This window comes from Brachyistius frenatus, unplaced genomic scaffold (assembly GCF_029030835.1).
Source record: "Brachyistius frenatus isolate BFR_SWC_R1_liver_20210118 unplaced genomic scaffold, ASM2903083v1 Contig_10, whole genome shotgun sequence".
In the NCBI taxonomy this organism is placed as follows: domain Eukaryota; kingdom Metazoa; phylum Chordata; class Actinopteri; family Embiotocidae; genus Brachyistius; species Brachyistius frenatus.
Genome location: NW_027210609.1, coordinates 4,757,890 through 4,782,500, shown reverse-complemented (window position 1 = coordinate 4,782,500; position 24,611 = coordinate 4,757,890). Strand labels below are relative to the sequence as shown.

General features: G+C 39.0%; 1 protein-coding gene across 4 annotated transcripts in view; it reads right to left on the bottom strand.

Annotated features, from left to right (window-relative positions):
- Positions 1-15,626, bottom strand: part of tox2 (TOX high mobility group box family member 2) — an 89,656-nt gene extending 74,030 nt beyond the window's left edge. The window contains exon 1 of one of the 4 annotated variants that reach the window (XM_069691020.1): positions 15,007-15,626. In XM_069691020.1, the coding sequence (XP_069547121.1) occupies positions 15,007-15,090 (84 nt within the window). In that variant the 5' untranslated portion in view covers positions 15,091-15,626. The remainder of the gene's footprint in view (positions 1-15,006) is intronic. The other 3 variants (XM_069691022.1, XM_069691019.1, XM_069691021.1) reach the window with 3 other exon arrangements.
- Between the last annotated feature and the right edge of the window lie 8,985 nt (positions 15,627-24,611).

Sequence of the window (24,611 nt, the reverse complement as noted above, 5' to 3'; positions counted from 1 at the left end):
GCTGGAGCATCTGAGAATGTTGTCACAGCTACTTAGTTCTGCATTTGCTACTAATACAGGCTGATGAGAATCGGCCCGAGAGAGCAAGAGAATAAAAAGGGAGTCAGAAAGAGGAGAGAAAAGAAATCCAGCAGAGTGAGACAGAGAGGATGAGAATGAAGGGAGATAGAAACAAAAGCAGGCAGGTGAGAAACACGAGTGAACAGAACAAGGAAGAAAGAACTATCAGCACAGACTTTGGCACAGAAAGGGGCTCGGCACTTGTCTCCTCTCTCTCAGTTATTAACAGTTAATCCCCAATTAGCTCATCCTGTCACCTCTATGTCTGACATGAGACCTGCATACCCTTCGTGTTGCTTTGTTGCCTGGGTTTGTTTGTGCAGCTTAGCGCTAGTAGTTGCCAAATGCACGCACAATAGAAAAGTCTGAATGACTGCAGAAAATCTCATTTAATTATAACAGGATGTTGAGAATCAGGAATCCTCCAGATGCATACAGTGCACAACGAAGCAGCAGGAGTCACTACAGATTAAAGATGTGTTGTAACGTTTCTTCTTTGATAGTCAGAGACCCACTCTTTCTTCTGTTGGTCAGGAGTTTACTGTAATGTAAGAAAACCTCTCAGTGTTGCGGAGAGTTCAAGCAGTGGATGGCTCATGGGTTACATCTCCTCCTCTACATTTTTGCAAATTGCTCCAGCCCTGCTTTTTCCTCCAAGAGACTCCCTTTCAGTCCAAACCACAATACTTTCAAAGACATAAAAGCAGACTAGACAGCACTGATCATTTGTTAAAACAGCTTAAAATGATCTCTGCTTACATTTAGTGCTAAAGTAAATGTAGTGTTTTGGTCACTAAGAAATATGAGGAAGGGATGGGTGGTTTGTGACTTTTTTTTTAGGGATGCAAATAACAATTAATTTTGTTTTTCATTATTTGTTCATATATTGTTTTGTTGATTGAAAAATCTTGTATTTTTACTTGCTTGTTGTTAAAACCAAAAGATCAATTAACAATGTTACAACACTGCAAAAATCTGCTAAACCTCACGTTTGAGAATTTAATTCCAGTTTAAAATGACTAAAACTATTGATCAGATATCAAAATTGTTGGCAATTATTTTCATTTGATTGTGTGACTGTAAGAGCCTGGTGGACGGAGTCAGATCATCAGGGAGATTCAGCTCAATTGGTCAGGCTGCCCTGTCTTTCTCTCTGGTTTGGTTGTGCTCGCTGTATCTTTAATTCCCCTTTTAATTATATCAAATTATTGTATTCTTAGTTACAAATCATGTGTTGTCTACCCGCCTTAGTCCAGCCTTGAGCCAGGTTGAGACGATAAACAATGAATTGAGCAAACAACCATTTCCGTTGTAGTTTTCCTTTAAAACATCAAGAAACGTTCCCAAGCCAATTTTAATAGCCTACACTTAACCACACCTTAACCCTCATATGGCTAATTTTTAACTGTCTTTGTCATCAAACTTTGTCATAAAAATGTGTTGTTTACCATGCGATCACACTGTGGTAAGAACACTGATGTTTGTGGGACAACGTTCACTCCACTGTAATGAAAATAACAGCAGAGTGTCAGCAGGTGCATGAACACAAATGAAAGTGAGAGCTGATGTCATGTCAGCACGTGCACTGTCGTGGTTTGTTTCCATGGTTGTATGGGTCCATGCTAATGTGCGGTGCGCGAGTACTTTATTTTGCCCTTTTATTTTGGTGTAAGTTTGCAGAATTGCTCAACAAGGCCTCTTTTTCTGTCTGCCAGATAAAGCTCTATCTCTTCATCTCCTCTTCCTCTCTAGCACTTGTTTGTTTTGTAGTTCCTTGCACAATTGCAGAGCTGCAATAGTAGAGGCCTACATCATTTTACAGCTTAACAGTGTGTCCCTAAGTATGGATTTACACACACACACGCACAAACACACATGCACACAAATGTATCTGGTGAGGCATAAACATGGAAGACGACATTAAAAAAAAAAGCCTGCGCTCCATAGAGATGTGAGTTTACATTCAACATAGGCAGGAGAGGCGCATGAAAGCACTGTGGCTCGGAGTCAATGCCCTGAAGGTGTATTGGCATAAGTCTGTGCCCATTCGCTGTATCTTTGCAGTTCCATTGAGGAGACTGAGGAGCCTTGTTCCCACTGATATACAGCTCTTTGATTCACTTAGCAGGCTTTGTCATGCGCATGCTGGATTAAGCCTCTAAAAATCAACTGTGCAGCCTGAGCGCATACACACATGCATGCTACAGCACCCACAAACAGCCATTAACACCAAAGTGGTAGACCCCACTAATTAGCTCATCATCTCAGCACTTCTCTGCCTCACCTCATGGATCTGCTTTCAAAGTACACTTTCCAAAGGTGTTAAAGTAGAACGATGGCATTATGGCATTGGACACACGAGTGTATTTCTATGGGTTCTCTGGGGACAAGTGGCAACACAGAACATATAGTTTTTTCTATCGACTGTGTGACTAACACTGAAATAGCACCCAAAGAGGCTAAGTTGATTTGACAGGACACGTACAAGGAAAAGCTATTATAACGCCATGCCAGGCTGATTTTGTAAGAATGGCTCTGCTGGGCAGCTCGATCCATTTGCAGATCAGGCAACAGTGGATCAGAGACGGCTAGATTTTTATAACACTCTACAATAAACACACAACGAACTAACAGCTCACATTTATGGCTCTGGATTTATCTGCTGGTTCCTCTTTCTCTCTTCTTCTCTCTTAATACAACTGTTAAGGCATTTTCACGCTGTTGGGACCGATCAGAAATTTCTATTATTATTCATCCTAAAAATGCTTGAGGAGAAAGCATAAGAGTAGTCTTGAGAGTAAACAGTTTCAATTTTCCAAAAATCTGGAGGCAAAAAACTGCAAATACTTTGTTTTTTTCTTTTGCGGTTCATGCTGCTCTGTGATGATTTTGAAAAAGTGGAAGATCACTTTGTACTTTATGAATTACAAAACAACCTCAAATGTCAATTACTGCTGATCTTTACAGAGCTGGAAGGAAGGAAGGAAGGAAGTGATAAGTTTTTCATTTTTTTGTCTATTAGTCATAACAGGCTATGATGAATTTCGTTGTTAAAATGCTTTTTTTTCTAGACATTTTGAAGTGTCTACATTAAAATGTGGCTGTGATTTCAGTGAGAACATTTCTTTGAGATACCACCACATAATTATACCTTAGCTTTACATTGCAGTTCCTCAATGTCTATACATTCTGCAGAAGCCTCGGTGCTAATTTCATCCTCTAAGGTTTTTCTCTTATGTGCATGTGTGTGTAATTCAGTTGGTCATTATTTTCAAATTAGAATGGCTGGTAACATGTTTCGGTATGAACTGGTTCCTCTGTGGAGGGATTGAGCAGCCTTTGAACGATTCACACACTCTATATGGTAAACAGCAGTCTTGTACAGTTTCATATGCTGAGACCAACAAATGGGGTTTACATGTGACTATATATAAACATTATTACAAAGTCTGCTCCTGTACCCTTGCCTTGTGGTTTCTGATATGGCAAAGCCAGTGAAATGGCAGAGAAGCCAATTTACAGTTTATAACTCAACCACACATCAATAATATAAAAAAATAGATTACAGTAAATCCATGGTTCAAAAACTGCATACCTTTGAAATGTCAAAGGGGAAACCACAACGGATAACTCATCTCAAAACTCATTTCAACTGCACAATGCATGCTGTATTACAAATATTCAACAGTCTACTGTTCCCTCCAGGTATTTTTTTTTTAGCAAAACACTCTATACATTTTCATTTGAGATGAGAAGAAAGAAATGTTGTTGTTTTTTACTGGCAAGCAGCCAAACCAATTTAATTACATTCCAAATGGGCGGAATCTACATAGCAACCAGCTCATGTTGTATTTCTCAAACTTCAACAGCCTCCTTGACTTTTTCTGAGTAATTGAAATCTTCCACTCTTCTACCCTCGTCATTATGCAGAGCAGCAGAAAGTACAACAAACCAAACCAAAAGGAACAAGGAGATCTGGCGCTCAGAACGAGCTGCTTTAGCCAATTTGTAACTTCATCAGCACGTCTTGATACAGTTTCTCTGAAGTCAATTAAAAGGATATTAGGTGGTGTATACCTAGATAGAACTGACGCCTTTTTCCTGCCAAAAAGCTGGTGATTACCCATAACTGGAGTCAGCAAAATCCTGTCAAAGTCTGATGAGAGGTCACCACTTTCCATTTTGGATTCATTCTTCCAGCCTTGAGTCGTGTCCAAATACCACAGAATCAATTCTTTTGATGTGAAAATATTCGTTCATTACTTATCAGAATGCAATGCCTCTGCATCTGAAAGATATCAGACTTTGCGAACAACAGCCTGTGGTGCCAAGAGGTAATGTTTCACGACAAAAAAGCAGAACTGCAGCAATTAAGAACACAACTCCAGATACCATGACAATTTGGATAAAAAAAAGAAATAAGATGTTTTCCATTTTAACATGTTTCAAACAGTTTTTCTTTTCCATTTCCATCACCATAGCGATGTTGAATACATGTCTTAATTAATGTTTCAGTCCTTGATAAAACATCAAAAGATGCTTGAAAAGAATTTACTGGCAAATCGCTTAACAGTCTAAGGATTTTGCTTTACTGCAAAGACAAACTATAATCTCAGAGAGGTCCTTCCATTTACCCGGTGGGTAATTATGGGATGGCAGGCAAATAAATCATCCATCCAGACTGGCAGAATATATGGTTGTCTGTGTGCACTACAACCCAGCATAAGGTCTTGAGGTGACCAAAGTACCAAGCATGGTATCAGTCACACTGTGCCATGTTGGTTTCAGGAAGTCCTAATAACTGTCTATAAAGTTCAAGGCCTACAGAAATCCCCAAAAAAGGTCATCTTTCCATCTAGACAGGGAGATAATTCAAAAATAAATACATGTAAATGCCTTAGAATGCGAGTTCTGTTAACTTTTAGGCAATTATTCCTCTATTTATGTACACTTACCCGCACCTCTCTCCCTATAGCTCTCTTTCTGTCACTGAATCTGTCTGAGAGCCCAGCCACATGCCAGTGCCTTTGTGTCAAAGATTAAGTGAAACCAGGAGTGCCAGCAATGCTGTGTTTGCACAGTGGACACACTGAGTTTCAGCTGCACCAACACATCACACACTGAGGCCCGAAACAGACCTACAAGAGCTACTGTAGAAAGACAACTAATATTAGAGAGGGTACAAATTTGAACTCCTTTACACATTGCTATGGTATCATTCTGTATGTGGGTGTAGATTTTAAAATCAAGAGTGTAAAAGCTAAAACAAACGGTGATATGTAAAAAAGAAGATGCATGCAATTTATTATGCATTTAATTACAGGGTTGCTCAAGTATTCTTATTTTACTGGGTTGTCACTGAAAATGACTGGGGTGCCAAAGTCTGACTATCAACACACAAAAGACAAAAATTCCTGGAAAGTAAGGCAAAGCTACAATGAAAATATTATGAACAAAGCCCAAAAGTGCCAGGGGTGGTTTACAAGACTGGGGCGAAAAGGGGCCTGGGGGGACTGTGGGTTTGTAGTGATAGGGAGGGGAGTCACACACACACTTGGCTCAGAGGCACAGAGACAAACAGCACATGGCAGACGAACAATCCTTGGTGGCCTAACCAGCTAACTAACTTCCTGTGCAACCTTGAAGAAACTCAGTCATGATCTATATAAAACAGTCAAACATCTGTTGAAAAAGTCAAACATAAAAAGCTTACTTATCTTTCTGATCAGTCTCGCAGACACGTCTTAACCATAAATCTCTCCAAAATAATTTCCATCTTATTTGAGCGCAGTGTGAACTGATACTAAAACATTCATACAATAAAATACAGTAATCTGTAGGTTGGGCTGTTGCTGCACAACAACACATCTGTGGTTTGTGTGCTCACATGTGCGCTTGTTATTTATGCTATGCAAGTGTGGACATGCTTGCATCTGCATGCAAGTGTGTGAATGTCTACCTGAGAGAGAGTGTATGACTGTGAGTGTGTGTACTCAGTGGGCCTGTGGTCTTTGAGTGTGGACCTGAACCAGCCGTCTCCAGTTCTGTTTGCACAGGACATGCCTCAGGAAGCTAAGACAACTGTTCGTGTTTGCCCAGGCTTGCGAACCTCTCTTAATACACCCGACAGCTGCATTCTTCGACAGCGCAGACACTGTGTTTATCAGTGTTTTTATACATTTATCCTATGGAATATGTTGGATCACGGCATCCTCGCTGACCTTCTCTAAAGAAACACCCATCAGGAGGAGCCACGAGGACAAACAAACCACATGTTGCAGCTCTCACAGACAACTTCTCCGTGCTTCCTATATAATTAAAAAAATGTCCTGTTACTGGATCAGCTGTCAGTCTACAATTCTATCCAACAAGCCAACAAGGATTAAGTCAGCAGTGAAAGTGATGATTACTGTCTCCCAAAACAAGGCTGATGACTAATTTCCAATCATTTGTTTTGATGGCATTTTTGGTACCATAACAGTACTAAGGATTACAGAAACTGCCTTCTCCAACCCTGTGATATCCAACATCTACTGATCTGTCATGTCCACAACCTGTCAAAATGTGCACACCCTGACCTCTCAACATGCCCCAAAAATCGCCCTCACCCACACTCCTTCACTCCTTCCTCTCCTTAGTGTTTCATTTCCTGCACATAGACCAAACAGCACTTTCACACCATTTCAGGTACGGCTTTTACTGAGAAAAAAACGTCATGACAGTAAACATAGGCTATAATATACCATTCCCAGGGAGATGAAATGAAAAACAAACTGCTGGATGAACTGTGAGATCTTTGCAGAATGGTGAGTATGAAAGTGAAAGATGATGAGCTCCGTCTGTGCTTATTTGAAATGTTGATATGGTTTTCTCATACAATGGTTACGCTAATTTATGTACCAAAGCCTGCTTTACACAAATCTGCCAAGGCCAATAACTGCACTCATAATCTCCAGCATCTAGAATAATCACTTTGTGGTCTATTTGTTTATGAATGAAATGAAGCAATTATCCTAATGAAGATCAGCTTTCCTTGCTGGGGGAATTGCAGCATTTCAGCACAATGAAAAATGTTTTGTCTTTGTTGCCTCTACGTTGGCGTGCTGATACCTTAATCGTAAAACAATAGGAACAAGACATTTTTTTTTACTGTATGATAATTAGGGACACGCGGTTCACAGTTAGGATTCTAAAACTGCTGCTGCAGAAAAAAAAGAAAACTGAACCGCGCACTTCCTGACCAACAGTCTAAACCACATGCATGTGGATGCTGCTAAATGTCAGCAATAACAATACGTTTGCTTGTTGCCCTTGGTGAACCAAAGACATAAAGTTGCATAACAGAAGGTCACAGCAGTTTGAATGTTAATATTGACTTCGACTTATTGTTATAATAAGTCTATGTAACAACTTTGTGATATACTGTCTTGCTACTAAGTATGTTTGTCATATATGTCTCGACTGAAACGTGCTATACAGTACTTTTTTTGTCTTTGCTTTATGGACATAAAAAGGCCACATTCTGTAGATATCAAAGGGAAACATTACTTAATACAACAAGCCTTCAGTACAACAAGGATTGAATCAAAGGTTGTATTTTTTCATATCGCAGTGCTGATGGAAAGCAGATGAATGTGCTTTGAAATGCTGTGGTAGCACAGTGAAACAGTCAGTTTTCCCTTCTCATCAGCAGACAGAGCAAAGAACAGGGCACAGAAATGGTTAAATAAATCAGATAAAGCAGCTCTTTCTCTCTCTTTCCTTCTTCTCCCTCTCCAACACACACACATGCACACACACATTCTTTAGTGAAATCCATCAATCAGCATTTCATGCAGTTTGGGTCCGAACCACACCAAATGCACTAAAACAATAAACGTCTGTCTTTCAAGTCGCTATCTGGACTGGAACACATCTGGTGGCAAGGCTCATTTTGGTTTCCACATCGTTGAATGACATTACAGACTCAATGGTGAGCTGAAAAATAAAGTACCCCTAAAAATCTCTCCATTTTCCCTCCATCTACAGCTCTGTCTCTCTCTCTCTCTCTCTCTCTATCTTTATGCACATACCAAATCTCCTTCCCCCTCCCTGCACTAACCAGCTAACCTCTCAAATGCTATTCCACCACCCCATCCCCCAACCAATCAAGAAGTGAATATAAAACAGCACAAGGAAACTGGGCTGCATGAGGGAGGCGGGGGTGGGGGGTGCGGGGGGGGGGGGGACAGACAGACGGGGAGGGAGAGACATCCAGTCAAAGCGATTGCTACTGAGGAACCAGTGGCCTCCTGAGGTGTAGACAGTTTAAAATGCTTTGGCGCATTGGACTCGACTTTACACAAGTCACAAGTGTGTGAAACACACACCCCAACATCCAGCTGAGGAGCAAAGAGTCAAGCCTGACAGTAGTATTTGGGTTTCAAGGGGCAGTGACGATAATTAGGGTTAATGTGATTTAATGAGAGGCACGAGTTGGGCTGGGGTGGGGCGGCTTCAATGCGCAATCAACGTCAAAATTTGAATTACTCTGACACCTTGTGAGGTGGCTGTGTTTCGCAGTAGCTCACAGTTTGCCACACATAACACAAGTCTAAAAACCTACTATCAGTCTTATCCTTAAAGCCGTCTGGTGATTTCTTATAATAAACTCACTGGCTGATCAATTACAGCGTGTTAACAGCACAGAAATGATTTGGTTAGCAGTAGTACATCACAAAAGTATATTGGGAGGAGTTTTAAAAAATGCTCTATCATGACTCAATTCTTGGTAGTTAATACAATCAATCATCAACATAAATAGCCTGTTTCTATGGACCTTGGTGATTAAGTAGCTAACCAGGCAGGATAAACTATAGTATCTATTTTCAGCCATACATGACTTATGACCCTCTTAACACCTCTAGTAGCTCTGAGTCATGTCTGGTCTAGATTATAAAGTACAGAGCAGAGCGACGGGAGCACTGCAGAATCTGGTTGAGGCTTTGTCACCTCTACTATTCAGTAGGTTAAATTGGAGTTCATGGTGGTAAATCACTGTTATGGACAGCTGTATGCTCTAACTTATTCTCTCAACAGACAAATGATGTCCTTTAAATACCACGTGAAATCTTTGGTGGGTGCAGCTATAGGATAGAAACTACAGTATCATTGATGTGGTTGCACTGGGGCTTTTCCCTGTACACATAGACAATATATAAGAAAGAGCCTGGTGCCATAAAGTGCAATACCACTGATGGCCACTAAGAGTTAGTCGACACAGTTTTTCCACAAGCCATTTTGGTGTTATTTGTCTTTCTGATTAGTTTTCTGGCAGTCAATCTAAAAATATACCCACAATTAAATAGATATTAGGCCTCAAAAAGTGATGTGTCTGGTTTGATTGACAGAACTGTGGTGGATTTGAGTTTCCACAATGGGTGGATCGGTATAGATCGAGTCAGATTGACCCCTCGCTCCTCCCCAGCTCGTCCAAATAAACACTTCTGGCTCCAAAAAACCAAGATGGCGACGGCCAAAATGCCAAACTCAAGGCTTCAAAACAGCACGTCACAAACCAATAGGTGATGTCACAACAGATTACCGCTTGGTTGTAACTATACAGTAACATAGTTGAAATAACATAAACAGGTCAAGTTCTGTAAGCAAACTATTCATCCACTTTAGTTGAAAAATGCAGTCGGCTCTATATCTCCCATCGTAACAATCTTTCTTGTGTTTTAAATCTGTAATCTATGTACAAAATCGTTATAAATAGTCCTCTTTTCTCCAACTGTAAAGGTCCGTGCACACAACAATATCTAAGCCCCATTGCTCCAGAGAATAACACAGTAGCTACTTATCATTAACTCAAAGACACAATCAGCCTCAGGTGATCCAGCTTCCCTCCGTAACCTTTTGACATTGCTGCTGGGAAGGTAAATGAGAGAAGAAGTTAGACACAGAGAGGGGGAGATGTGGGGAGACAGAAAGACTTGATTATGAATAGTACCAGGAAGTGGTTCGACAAAAAAATAACATCACAAAGTAGAATGCTAAATCTTTTTTTTTTTTTTTGAACATCATTAAAAAAGAATTGTTAACTGCATGGAACAGTATTAGCACAATAAATTCACTACTTTGAGGGTTCCAGCAACTTAGACTGCATTTTTCCCTCTGCTGTGTGTTTGAGCCATGCATGGGTTAACATTTTCCCAGTGAGAATGGTTGGGATATTGCAACTCGGACTGGCCAGTCAGCAGAATGTTATGAATGGGCACAATGAAAAACCCCAAGTCCACGCTGTCGACCCAAGAATGCTTGCCTCCATGTAATTAACTTCTCTCCGTGTACAGAATGAGGTACTGCTGGAATAACTCTTCTTTTTCTGTTTCTATTACAGTCATGTTTCGAAGAGAGAGAGAGAGAGAGAGAGAGAGAAAAAAAAGCACATTCTGAGAATTCAACATGGAAAATATTTTCGCCTGTCCATACTTTGAAGTATCCCGTGACTAATACAGTGATTTGGATAGTATTGGAAATGGAAGGGACCACTTGAAAAGGAGTGGTACGTGGCCTGCAAAGACTAGCCCCATTGCTCTTTGAGTGGACAAGTATTAGCTGCTTGTTACTTGCATTCGTGTAGCGTGGTGCAATAAGGAATTAAGGCAAGTAAAACATAGGAAAATCTGGATTAATGTAAAGTGATCTTGTTAAAACATGTTTCATATATCTCATATTAGGGTATACTAACAATTAGGTGTGCACTGCACACACATACACTTGCATGGAGTCCACAATATACTCAAGTGTATATAAATAACATACAGTAAGTTGGAACAGACTGCAGCTAGGTAAAGAATAACATCTGCAAACCACTGGATTATAACTACAGTATAATTACTTGAGAGGCTCTTTCTTGGGCACCGTGTTGTTAGTGGGAAGAGGGATAGGGAGAAAGTGGAACATCTACAGTAATCTATCCAACTTCATTTCACTGGAGTGATTCTGCCTGGGGGTATGCACAAGTCATAATGCATTTGACAAATAGTCTCCTACTAAAAAAGGCATTTGCGAAGAAGTGGCCTTCAGCGCTGGTATACACAGCTGAGTGTACGCTGAACAAACAAGCCTCCCACTCGGCGAGGAAAGATACAGAGAGGCTTCAAAAAGATTAGGAAAAATCTTGGGCGAAAAGTAAAGATGACTCACAGTGATTGTGCAAGTGCAGGACAACGCAAGTTGGATGGAGTTGAGAAGAGCAACAGAGCCGTGGGGTTCTTAGCAAAACACAAATCGATGCTTTTCTCATGTGTTGTTCTTTGCATTGTTCAGAAATGTGGATGCACAGGTTGTTTTATTAAACACTTTACAAGGGAATTTAGAGAAGCACAAAGGCCCTCCTGTCTTACATAATCTCTTTACCATCTTGTGTTTGGATTTGATTATCATTTTTTTAGTTTAAAAATTAAATTAAAGCCTCACCTTTTGATTTAAATATTTGCATACATTCACTTAATTAGGTACATCCATCACTAATGTAGTCAACAGTACTGCATTAAATCCTACCGATGTGAAGATGACATTGTTCAGCTTCAGTTAAAACTGTTTTAGAGAGGTGCTGTGTCAACTTTACAACTACATGATGTAGTTTGTAATGCTGTTGAACTGTTTATTGCTATCCTGACAGGCCTTCTAATATTGTGTCCACCCTATTTATAATATTAATGATGAGTGTAGGCTAAATAACAGAAGCTTTTCTCCATTTAATGCAACAGAACTTAACAAAAAATGAACAGTATAACTTTCATAAAGGCAAAATCTATTACAGGATTGTTGTATAAGACTGCATTGTCTTTATCAAGGTGTTTCTAATAAAATGAAAATGTTATTTTGTTCATGTTTAATTGGAAGTGATTATGTTTAATATTACATCTTAAGTAAATTCAAAGGTCAAATGCATTCATAGATGTGTGGTGTTCACTTATTCTGTCAAAGTGATCTATATTCCTGCCATGCATCAACCAATCATGAGTCTGAATGTGGCCAATCAGCTTCAACCAGTTTCAGCTTACACATTCTTTACGTTCCTCAATTATTAACCCCTTCAGGTAGAAAGCAGAAAGAATTCAGGTCCAATTACTGTAGATGCACTCACATTAACAGTCATTCTCACAATGCTTAACAACCACTCTCAGAAATAGATGTGTTTTAAGTCGACACCACTTGAAGAGGAAGTGATGGGCTTTTATATATATATTGACTGACACACTTAGTATTATGCGCACTTCCTGGTTGGTGGGTTAAATACTGTACAGTAATGCATAATCACACTAGTGACTTTTACACGAGCTCTGTACTGTATATGTTCTGCCTGTTTTAACTGTTATTAATGGTGAATCAAAACCTTAAACTAGCACTAGCAACAAGATCTAAAATGCAAATTAAAAGCGATGTAATGCAAAAATCTGTCACAATTATCTTTTCAATTTCCCTAAAATATGCTAACAATTCAAACCATAGATGTACTAGCTGTAAGTAACTCACTAATCTGTGTGAAATGAGGAAAAAAAAATATATATATATTGTCATCTTTTCAAACTTCACTACTTGCAGGTGAAGTAGCATTAGACCACTGTAGCACTTCTAACACGGTGCTACTCCAGGAGGTCAACTCCATCCTGCTCCTGTAATGAAACTGCCATAAAGAGATGAACTACTGCCAAAATGTCATGTAAAGCTCCAGTATCATTATTCAACAGTTATGTGTAGCAGCAGGAGTACAACACAGATAATGTGTCACTTTACATCTTAGTCACAGCTGTTACTTTAGTAATGACAATGTTATACGATTCTGTCCTTGAAACCCAAACCTGCTCCCGACTGGGCCAACAGCCTCTACGCTCGCTGAATCATGATAACTAGTATAGTTCATTGTGTTAACATTACAAGACCTGGGACATAGAACAGGTCCCACTGTGATCCTAAATATACATCTGCAGCTACCCTCTGTCTTTGTGTATATATGTGCTACACTTACCCATGCACACACAGGAACGCACATGCACACAACTGTGAATGTTGTAACTTCGTCGTAAGGACCCAAAGGTTAGAAAAACTCTGCTATTTGAGTCTTCATTTTAATAATGGGCTAACTTAAACTGCAATTTGGTGCTCAGTTATAATTAGGATTATTTTATGTTGGAGTCTAAGGACTGACGTTGATGTTAGGGGGGTTGGGGTTTAGAAATGACTAGTCGATATAAAATTCTCATGCATTGTAATTCAAACCTCTCTGCAAGTGAATGTTGTGCGAGTGTGGCTGTGGGGGGCTGCGTGCATGTGTAACTCATTGTGCGTGTTGTACGTGTATACATACAGGTGACTCTGTGTATGGACAGGGGAGATTAACAATTCAAATATTGTACGGTGCTATAATGTTTCACTTTGTCATCAGCAAATGTTAACTGCCTCCTGGCTTTCCTCCAAGTGTGAAGGCAAGCAATCCGATTTGAATGGCTTCATGTATAATGCCTGCTTCTAGCTCTGGTTTTACAAGTTTTACCTTGACCACAAGAAACTAGCCTTGATTGGTATTGTAATCATTCACTATATCTGCATTTCTAATTTGTAGATGCCATATCTTCCTCTGAAAAGCAAAGAGTCTTCCCTATTGTAGACCACATTGAAATAGTATAACAGTGAAAAGGTCCACCTCATTACAGTAGGCCCAATGATATTCAACAGAATTATCAATAACCACACAATTCAGGAAAGATGACAATATTTAGCAATCCAAAACCAGATTCTTTTTTTTAATTTTTTTTTTTAACTTTCTTTCAAATAAGCGTGTCAGGAATATTTAATTCATGGCAAGTATTCATGCTCCAGTTCATTATTATTAGTATCAATACATATCGTATACCATCTCGTGCAAAAAAAAAAAATTGCAATTCACTTGGTAGCGTTTTGTCAGTGTTGTTAACACTGAAACAAAAGAATTAAGAAAAATAAAATTTGTATTGACTGAGAACTTTAACCCACCATGGAAGCTTTCTTTTTAGGTCACTAATGAATAATTGATTCCTAAAAAGTTATGCGCTTAATGATGGGATTAGATTTCAGCGCATGAAGGTGATGATAACAAAAGCATATGAATATGTTAATATTCTTCATGGAATTACTTTTGAGGAGCAATGAGGCAAAATAAGAAAAAAATAATATGCAGACATGTCAATAGCAAGCTGCAAGATATAGCCTACCTTTGGGTGTCACAAATAGCCCAGACCATAACGCGCACACTATCACCCTTTTGACGCTATCTTGATAATTGTTTATGGAACTAATTGTTTATTGACCATTGCCATGTGGAAACCTGTGCGAGGCAGATAAGCAAGCGTGTTTCCGCACTTAAGTTAAATATGTTTGAATTATACAGGGAACAATTTGTTGGTCTAAATATTATCAGTAAAACAACAATCATGCAAACAGTCCCTGTTTTTCCAGTTTGGTCAAAGAGGGCATTCGCCAGTTCAACCAGTGCGCCAGAGAGAGTGGTGCGCTCCAACTCCGCTCCGTCACAGGACAGCTCCAGTACAACGAACCCCCGGAATAACATATTAGTAAATTGCAATTACAGGAAACCCAACGTGCAAGAGTTCAGTGCAGGTGTCATTTTCAGCACAGTTTAAAGACTATACATATACATATACAAATACATAAGAAATGCAACAAAGTTCAGAAAGGCCAGTGCAGTCTGCAGACTCGTGTCACTCATTTACCCTGAAGGAACCAGAAGTGCACCATTTGTCACAAATGGTCTTCAACAAATTGTGCCTGATCATATACAGCCTGTATAGCCTATATGGGCCACTGTGTGCAATCAATGTCGGTTACTTCTGCGCGCTTGCATCATCACACTGCACATCTGACCGACTATAAGCCCGTAAAGTAGAGATAATTGTTTACCTTGTTGGAGTGGTAATAGTCCAAACCGGAGTCAGTACATGAACCCACGCTTGAAGGGGGAGCTGGATAAAATCTGACGTCCATCTCAGAGTCCGCAAGACTGACGGCATGAAAGCGTAGCTCCAAAAAACCTGTGCGACTTCTCTCTCTCTCCTGCACACACACACACACACACACACACACACACACACACACGCGCACGCACACGCACGCACACACACACACTCGCGGTCTCTCCCTCTCTTTTTCTCTCGTGTATCAAACCCAACAAAAAGTAGTACAAGAAGAGGACTGAGTCTCTCCAGACGTTCAGTCTTTAAATCCGTCCTACAGTTACTTCAGCACTATAGGGGCATTGAGCACGATGATGCTCTGATATAACATCCCTATAAAGTTCACTTGGAGAGAGGGAAAAGGACAGGGGAACTGCCCGCCTCAGGGATCGCAGAAACTAAGAACCAAAACGGTCAGTGAAGTTGTTTGATAACGAACCGAGCCAGACGTGTTGCAGGTAAAGATGCTGAAATGATCTTGTCGACGGTTTCTCCCAAAACGCCCGTTCTCCGTGCCTGGTTTCCAGGCGCGCTGTAGCTTTGTCATGTGGGAGCGCTCTGATCCATCCATGAGTTCCCGTCCACTCAGCGACTGCTAGGTTGCGACCTCTACCGGCCAGAGGGGGGATATGCGAGAAGAGGGTCAGTGTGGTTGGGAGGATTGACGAGGTGTAGTGGAGAATGAGTCTTTCCAAACTGAGTTAAAGTGTCCTCTCAGTTGGCGGGATAAAGACGGGCATTACAAATTGAACTCTATCAAGTTCGTTAAACACTGGCTTGATCATAATCAGTCTGATTTAAAGATCTATAAGCTTTGATAAATTATTTTTCATTTATGCACAGAAACAATCAACTAGTTGGCAGATGTCCCATAGGCTCATTCTGCCTTCACTTTAAACTTCTATAAAACTGGATGAAAAAAAGTCACTGCAGATAAAGGAGATTACCACTAATTCGTTACTTCAGATAAAGTAGCCATAGCTTTACTTCACATCAATCCTGTTTCAATGCCAGGAGGTAAACGTTTTTTTTTTTTTCAATTGCTGCTAAAGTAAATGTGCAAAGCATACGTAGCATATGATAGTAAAACACAGTTAAATATATAATATTTAACACTTTTAGTTTAAAACACTAGAAAATAACCAAAATTTCAATAGAATGTGAAGAAATAACATTTGGGATGTTATGTCACAGACACAGAGATATCTACTGAAGTATGCATGCTAACTGAGAAACCAGCGAGCCTCGAAACATCCTGTATTGTGTTAGCTGCACCTCAAGAAGTAACGGTGAGTTACTGTCAGCGTTCAGTTTGCCCTCAGTTTAACAGGAGAAGAAGAATACATAGCTAACCTCCTGACAATAAAAGGAACCGCAAATGCAACAATGGCTGAAAGTCTTGGCAAAAGTGCAGCAAAACAAGTGTTAACTTGGCATTGCTTTCCACATCTGGAGACAGTTCTGGGCAGAATGAAATTTAATGCTGAACTTGTATTGTTTCTTCTAGACTGGTGAGTAAAAGTTGATAATGCTAAAGTTAATGATAACTTAGAAAGGTAATTGTATAACTTACAGTGTGAACATGTTAAGTTGGTTTGTAGATACGCGGTTGAGTCCAGTAAGAATTAAAACATTTTTTTAGCTCGTCATCTAGCTGTCGACCAAACTAAAGAAATTTTATGAAACAATGCAGTCGTGGATGAACTGATGAAAGGTCTCTGAGTTCACATCCGTTTCCCATTGGGAATGTGATATCTCAGGAATGCCTTCAGGGAATCTCTTCAAACTTGGCACAAACATTCACTTGGACTCAATGACAAACTGATGCGATTTTGCGGGTCAAAGGTAAAGGTCACGGTGAGTTTAATATCTATATGGGTTTGGACAGATATGCATGTAAACTACAACCTGAGTGGGTAGCGGATGCAAAGAGCCGTGCGGCGATACTTCTAGTGTACCGGTAGGCATACTGAGAATAGACAGTCACGCTGAGATACAGTAATATGCATTGCTACTGTGCTCCAAATTTGACCCTTTCCATTCACATATGCATTCACATACTGTAAATACACACCTGGACAATAAAAAAAACATGTGTATCACACTTAACAATGAGGTAGAGTCATGTGTGCCATTAAAGTGTTTTTGCAAGGGAGAACTACATGTAAGTCATGCCTTTCCGCTAAGATGTGTATTTTACTTTTCTTTCTGTGCTTTTTTCCGCATGTAGGAGTTTTAATGTCTATGCACCGGTGGTAGCCATAGCCAGAGGCAATATGGTTTCAGGTTGTCTATCCCATTTTTGTGAACGTTACTTCTCAAGAATACCTTAAGGGATTTTCTTTAAACTTGCTCAACTGTTCACTTGGTCCCAAAAATGAACTGAATAGATTTTGAGGATCAAAGGTCAAGGTTACTGTGATAGCAGATCAAAAAATTGTGGTGAACGGGATATCTTGAGGGAATTTCTTTAAATTTGGCACAAACATCCATGCGTACCATTCTCGTAAATGTATTCTCATAATTGCCATGAGAGAATTTCTTTAAATTTGACACACTCACTCAAAGATAAACTGATTGTTATTGTTGGGACTCCAAGGCCACTGTGACCTCACATTTGTCCCATTCTTGTCAACACAATAACTCAGAATTGCCTTAGGCAAACATCTTTAAATTTGGAACAAACATTCACTAGGACTCAAGGATAACCTAAATATATTTTGGTTATCAAAAGTAAAGGTCAAGGTCACTGTGATCTCATGTCTGTCCAATTCATTTGTTAACTTCTTGTGATGGCAATATCTCAGAGATGCCTTGAAGGAACTTTGGCACAAAGGTTAATTTGGACTGAACGATGAACCGATACAATTTCGGTGGTCAAAGGTTACGGTTACTCTGAGCTCACGTCCATCTCCCATTATGACTGCAATATCTCAGGAACACCCAGAGGGAAATTCTTCAAACTTGACACAAACTTTCACTTGGTTCCAAGGATCAACTGATTAAAGTTGTCACAATATCTCAAATATAAATTCGCTAATTATGACAAAATTTCACACAAATGTCTAATAAGATAAAATGATGAAGTGAAGACATCGTGACATCATACTGTTTCGTAAAACCACTTTTCAGGCTATTATGCAACACCATAATTGCAGGGACAGATAGGGAAATTGTTAACATATTTCACATTCACTCGGTAAACATAAAAATTCTTTCAAGGTCCTCACTACATATATTATAAGAATCTGAACAAATATGGATGTAAACAGCAATTTGTCCAGTTAGTAGAGGCATACAACATCGAGACAGTAATTCTAGTTGTGTGAAGGTAGGTTTGTGTTAACCTAGCTGCCGTTGTCATCCCTGTGGGTGACTCGTTGGCCTGCTCAGGACTGTGCCTATGTCCATGTAGCTATTACACGGCATGGTAGCTCTGGCTGTGGGGTGTGAGCCTGCTTTAATACCAGGCACAGATGGGTCGCACCATGGGCTTGCTGTTGCGCTCTGCTATCAGCTGCCAGCTCAGGCTGTCCTAACACCAAGCTCATAAGGTTAACTGTCACAAGGATACTGGTTTCTCCTTATTCTGCTCCTCCATGTCACAGTCTGCCCAATTCTTCTCTGCCTGTCTCTCACTTTCTCTCTCACTGTCTCTTGTCCATTCAGTCTCTCTCTGTAGCTGTTACAGCAGAGGATACAGTACACAGGGGTATCTGGCACAAGTGGGCGCATGGCTTCATTGGAAAGGAATGCGTGTAGTTTTTGTGTTGCACCCCTATGTAACACACAGTATTGGCCAGACAGACGGGGAATCATGCCATAGAGGAGGAAGATGGGTAATTAAAAAAAAAAAAAAAGAGGTGGTGGAAGAAATTGGGTAAATAAAAAAAATAAAAAAGAGGTAAAGGCTCGAGAAGGATGTTGGTAAAGATTGAGACATAATGGAATTCGCTGTGGGGTGGAGGGCTGCACCAACTAGAAACAAGACTCGTGCAACATATTAATAAACGTGAGATGACACAGGACAGAAGCAAAGTTGTGCAGACTCCGCCATTCAAAAACAAATTCTTTCTAATGCAGGATGCAAATCATATAATCTGGCATACAGTCTTAAAGTACACTCATCCATTCAGAGCAATAGTGAAACAAACACTTTTATTGCCTTGTAAGAGCTCATGCTGGCATCAGGAAATGAAAAGAAAGTATAAAACATTAGTTTCCATTAACCGTTATGACCTTGCTGGTACTTAGATAAAGTCATTAAACCAGAAATGCTGACGTCATCTGAGTTTAAGTGATTTTACTTTTCAAAAATGTATAAAATAAATTTGATATGTAGAAAGATAACTTCAAGAAGTGAATGACATTTTTTGTTTATAAATAATGAAACTCACTAATGTTCAGTTGTGCTTTGTGCTTGCACACAAGCAATGAACTTTGGAGAGAAAATGTTATTTTCTTTATCCTGGGGTACAGTGTAGCTTCAAAATGGCCTTTGTCAAAATTTTGATTTGGGTCAAAATAAGTGGTTTTACAGGAGGACAATCTTGCTTTATTACAAATGTTTTGTTGTTACATACTTATGCTTTTCTTGTTTTGTCTATTTATTTTGCACACAGTAGGACTGAAAAGGGTTCAAATTGTTTTAATTATTTTATTTTTTTACCAAGTTCTGACTTCACATTGACTCTCTTTAAAACCAAGTATTTTTAGGGCTGTTAATGCATATAAATAAAACTCTTGTGTAATACAAAGATTGTAATAAAACCGTATAATTAGATGGTCCAATTTAGAAGTCTGTGAGGAACTGAATTGTAGAGATTGGAGTTAGATGTACACAGTCTTAAAGCATCTTTAACTGTTTTGCATTTAGAATTTTTACAAAGAGGATAGAAAGGATAGAACCTGATAAAAACGTGTCTGTCAATCAATACTTCTCAAACACTGTATCTCAGAGGACCTGTGTACACTACATTCAGTATTTCCTAAGAGGCCTTCTACCTTACACGTGAGAGAATACACATTCATCTACTCTCTCATCTCTAACAAACCAGCAGAGTTATGCAAATGTTATTTAATGTCCCTATAATAAGAACTTCAGCTCCCCACTAGTGAGGTGAAGCTGTCAAGGTGCAGCTTCGTCAGACGTTGCAGGACTTTTGTTGTTGGTCATTAAGTGTAAAATATTAATGCTTAGTCTTTTGTAAAACAGGTCAAAGCTTTCAGTTTCAGAAATTAGCACCAGTACTTTTGTGGGTCAAGTACTTTCTTCACTAACATCTGAGTAGAACAAGGGCAACTTATATTTTTATTTTGCACCAAGATTTTCTTGCCTTCAGCTCAAATTGAATGTCCTAAATGTTGCTTCCTTTCGCTCTGATTTAATTTAGCGCTCATGGAAATATTGTAACAACATTGCTTTGGTCCACTGGTAGCAACTCCATATAAGGTTGTCCTGAGTATGCCAAACACAAAAGTAAAGGTAAACAGGAAATAGCTCAATAGGTCCATTAAGCAGAGAGATGACTCATTAATGATCAGAATTTACACAGAAAACACAATGTTTTTGCAGAATTACACAGAAGCACCCTATTTGAGAGGAAAAAAAACATCAAACCCATGGAAACTGATTATGCTAAAAAAGACTCACCCTTCCTTTGATTTGTGTCATTTGTGTTCTGTGAATCACTTTGTTATAGAGCAGCTTGTGAAAATGCTTTATAAATGACTTTGCCTTTGACTTTGCTTCTCATGCAATGAATTTCACTTTGTGTCAATTTAAGCTACTTCAGACTCATGCTGTGGTGCTTAATTTTCCACTTTCACATTTCCACCCTCCTAAAGTTGCCTAAATAAAAACACATTTAGGTCAGTACATTTGGTCGTTTCACCTCATCCTTGTGCATAACATGATTTTGGTTTATCCCTTTAAAACTGTACTATTATTAAAAATGTAAGGCAAGAAAATGAATTTAGATGGGATTCTGGGAAACAACTGTTCAGACAAACAATGGAAATGATGTCATGGCAGGGTTTGGTGGGATGTAATTCTGGGTAACAAGGCCCCATTATGGCTCCAGACGTAACATCTAGACTTCATGTTGCCTAAAACTGACACAGAGACCACAACATTACAAAGGACACCATTCTTGTCTCTGAATATTTTAAAACTGGGTGCTTCTGACCACAAATAAATTCTATTTGCTCCCCTATGAGATGGTATTTCTGTATTTACTTTCTTAGAAAGAATCTGGCAAGTAAAGACGACAACCTGTAACTAACTTAAGAAAATTGCAGACATTTCAAATGACAAGAAGCAAGATTCAGACACATTTCATAGCCTGAGCATCAACTGATTTAAAAAGGTGCAAATAAACTATAATGTGTGTCAGTTCCAGAATAACAACAATTATGTGCCAAAGAATGCTTTGCAGAATTTGCACTTCTCTTTACCAAAGCACAGTTGAGTTTTGTATCAAAGCTTGTGTGAATAAATTCTGTGTGAGGCCGTGGCAGGCGCACCACAAAGGGCTGTTCAGTGGTGAACCTTTGCTAACCTTTTCTAGCCACTGACATTCAATAATGAGACTATGTTGTCTCTTGTTCCTTTAGACAATCGTCCATTGAAACAACTGCCATTAATGGAATCTGTTCCACCCTCTGCGTGACCCTATTTCATACTAGTAATTAGCTGCTGTTGCATTTCCACCAGTTGCAAACCAACTACATACAATATATACCATTCATATTGAGATGCATGATTATTTATTAGTATCATTTGTTAGACCATTGTCAAGTTAATATACAACTGGTGTATTCTGATTTGGCTTTGCTTCAGAAACAAATAAATACTAATATATCAAATTATTTTACAATTCAAATTTTACTTTTATTCTAACTGATGTGAAGAGTAATAATATTCATTTTCTGCTTTATGCAAAAAAAATATTTTAAATAAAATTCCTGAAAATGTTATTTTTAATGTTTTCACCCCTTCATCCTCCCATTCCACTCCTGAATAAACCCTCCTCTTCATCATCCTCTCATTCCCCGACCTTCTACTTATGCTGCACATGAGAAATGAGAGGGGGATGGGAAGGAAGATGAATGAAACAGGGAGTGGAGAATGAAAGGGAGGGGAAAAAAAAAAGAAGAGAGCAAGATTGGGAAAAATGCCCTTTGACTGGATTTAAAAGTCTGTGGCATTTCATTTTCAGAGAGAGGGGAGCTTCATCTCCTTCAGATCCTTTAAGGGCCAACCTAATTGATTAATGTTTCCATCTCATTGAGAAGGGAGGGGGGGCATTTGAAGCTTAACTGGAGCCTTTCACATTCCCAAGTCTTAAAACAGAACCACCACAAAGAGAGATGATGACAGAATGAAAGACAGAGTGATGAAACAAAGTCTAAAATTCTGGAGTAGATGAGTAAAATATGTTGAAGGTCAAAATTGTTTCAGCAATACTCTGAACATAAAGGGATAGAGTCGTGTCTTACCCACTACCATAATATCTTCCTGTAATGAAATAATGTACGTGGTTTCAGCAATGAGGTATTCAGTTTTCAAAGAGGCTGTTTAGGTTTCTGCACCTGTCATGGGGAGCTGGCAGCAGGCACTTTATGTGATTGCAAAAGATAATGTAAGAAAATCCAGTACCATTCCATTGAAAGGAAAGTCTAAGAGGGAAAAAAAACATGCAAGTGACATTAAATCTGTGGTTGAAAGGAAAATTAGTATTTATATCTTGATAATTTAGTGCTTCGAACAGGTGATGCTTTCCCTGATAGCAAAGTATTTTATTTTTCATTTCATGACACATGATATGTAAAGTCTTACACTAATTTCAAGCTTTGCCTGCTCGAGAGCTGAGGTCACGAGAACCGAGAGTTGATCATGGCTGACCAGAAGTAATGGAAATTAATGAGAGGACAAACTCACAACATTAAAGCTCTGTATGCTCAGGTGTAAGCTGACCAGCCGGGTGTGGTCAGAAATCTCAAAAATCACAGACTGAAAATGTAACATGATTACTTGCCCTTTGCATGTTTTTGACAGCAACATGAAAATATTTATATATCGAAGACTCTGTGGGCTTTTCCAATCACACAACAAAACCAGTGGAGAGAAGCCAAAACAGTAGTGACCTTTACCCAACATGGTATATTAAATATGAAAGGTCAGCTTGCATGAGGGGGTGGGGTGGCAGTGAAGTCTAGCACATAGCAGACACAGACAAAATACTGTAATATCTATCAGGCAAATCCCCGTGCGGCCTTCAGAGGTCATTTGAATGTGAAGGGTGTTGAGGCAAGAAAAAAGCAAACGTTCACTAGTCTTTCTGCTGGTATTGAAACTGAGACTCGCTGCTCAGCAGCACATTGGCAATTTTAAACTTTATTAATCTTGCGGTTATTAAAGCTGGTGTTAACATCTGTTCCACTTCCTGAGTCAAAAATATTGTAATTCAATATGATTTGTGGTTATTTGTTAACTTGAAAATACAAACTCCTCAGTAACAGCCATACAAATGATTTCTGTTCACTGTAATTAAGGCGGTGTTTTATGATTCAAATGTCCTCTGAAACTGGAGTCAACTGTTTGGCTGCCAATCACTCTGCTCATCGCTGAAAGCACGCAGCAACAACACAAAACAAAATTATTACCCTTTATGCTTGTGGCTGCTTTTCAGTCAGAATAAATTACTGCGCAATAAGTTTGACAAGAGTGGGACATCTGTAGCTTTATTAAGATAGCATTTAACAAAAATGTTTGTACTATGTCTTAAAACAAAATACAACCAATTTGACTATAATCACAAAGCGTTCTCTAACATTACATAGGGAAGATGTGTATTTCTGTATCTAGAGGAAAGAGTGCCGAGTAGCTTGGATAGAATTTAACATTTATGTTGGTATTATTAGATTGCTTTTAGATTAGGTTGTTTCTTAAAAACAGCATAGTCATTCATTTTATTTAGGTTTGGTACTTTCTGAAAAAAACTGCTGAATCAAATCTAAATCAATTAAGTTTATTAAAACACTTACATGTTTGAAAAGAGAGAAATCTTCTTTTTTTTAAATACCATGTTTTTACAGACACTGACACACTCCAAGTCCCTCCATTCGAAATACAAATTCAGTTTAAAAAAAAAAAATCAATCTTACTGCACCTTCTTCTGAGATATAGCATGCTAAACAGTTTTCACCCCTCATTTCACGTGAATATCCATTTAACAAACCAAATATGGTAGTATAACAGTAGTGGAAGAAAATAGCTCGTAGACGGTTCGAACAAAAGGGGACTTGGGAGCAGGAGACTGCTGTTGGCTTCCCATTTCTAACCACGAGTTGCTACAGAATTTAAAATAATGCGTGTACTGTTGCCAGTATGTATAACTTTAAGGAAGTAGTAACTTTAACATTCAACATAGTTCAAGGGGTTATTTAACCAAAAACATTATCTTTCCCAATCAGCAAGTGTTTTCTTGTCGCTAAACTTAGCCAGGGGAGCTATTTTAGGGAACACAATACTGTTGGATTTGAGGGTAG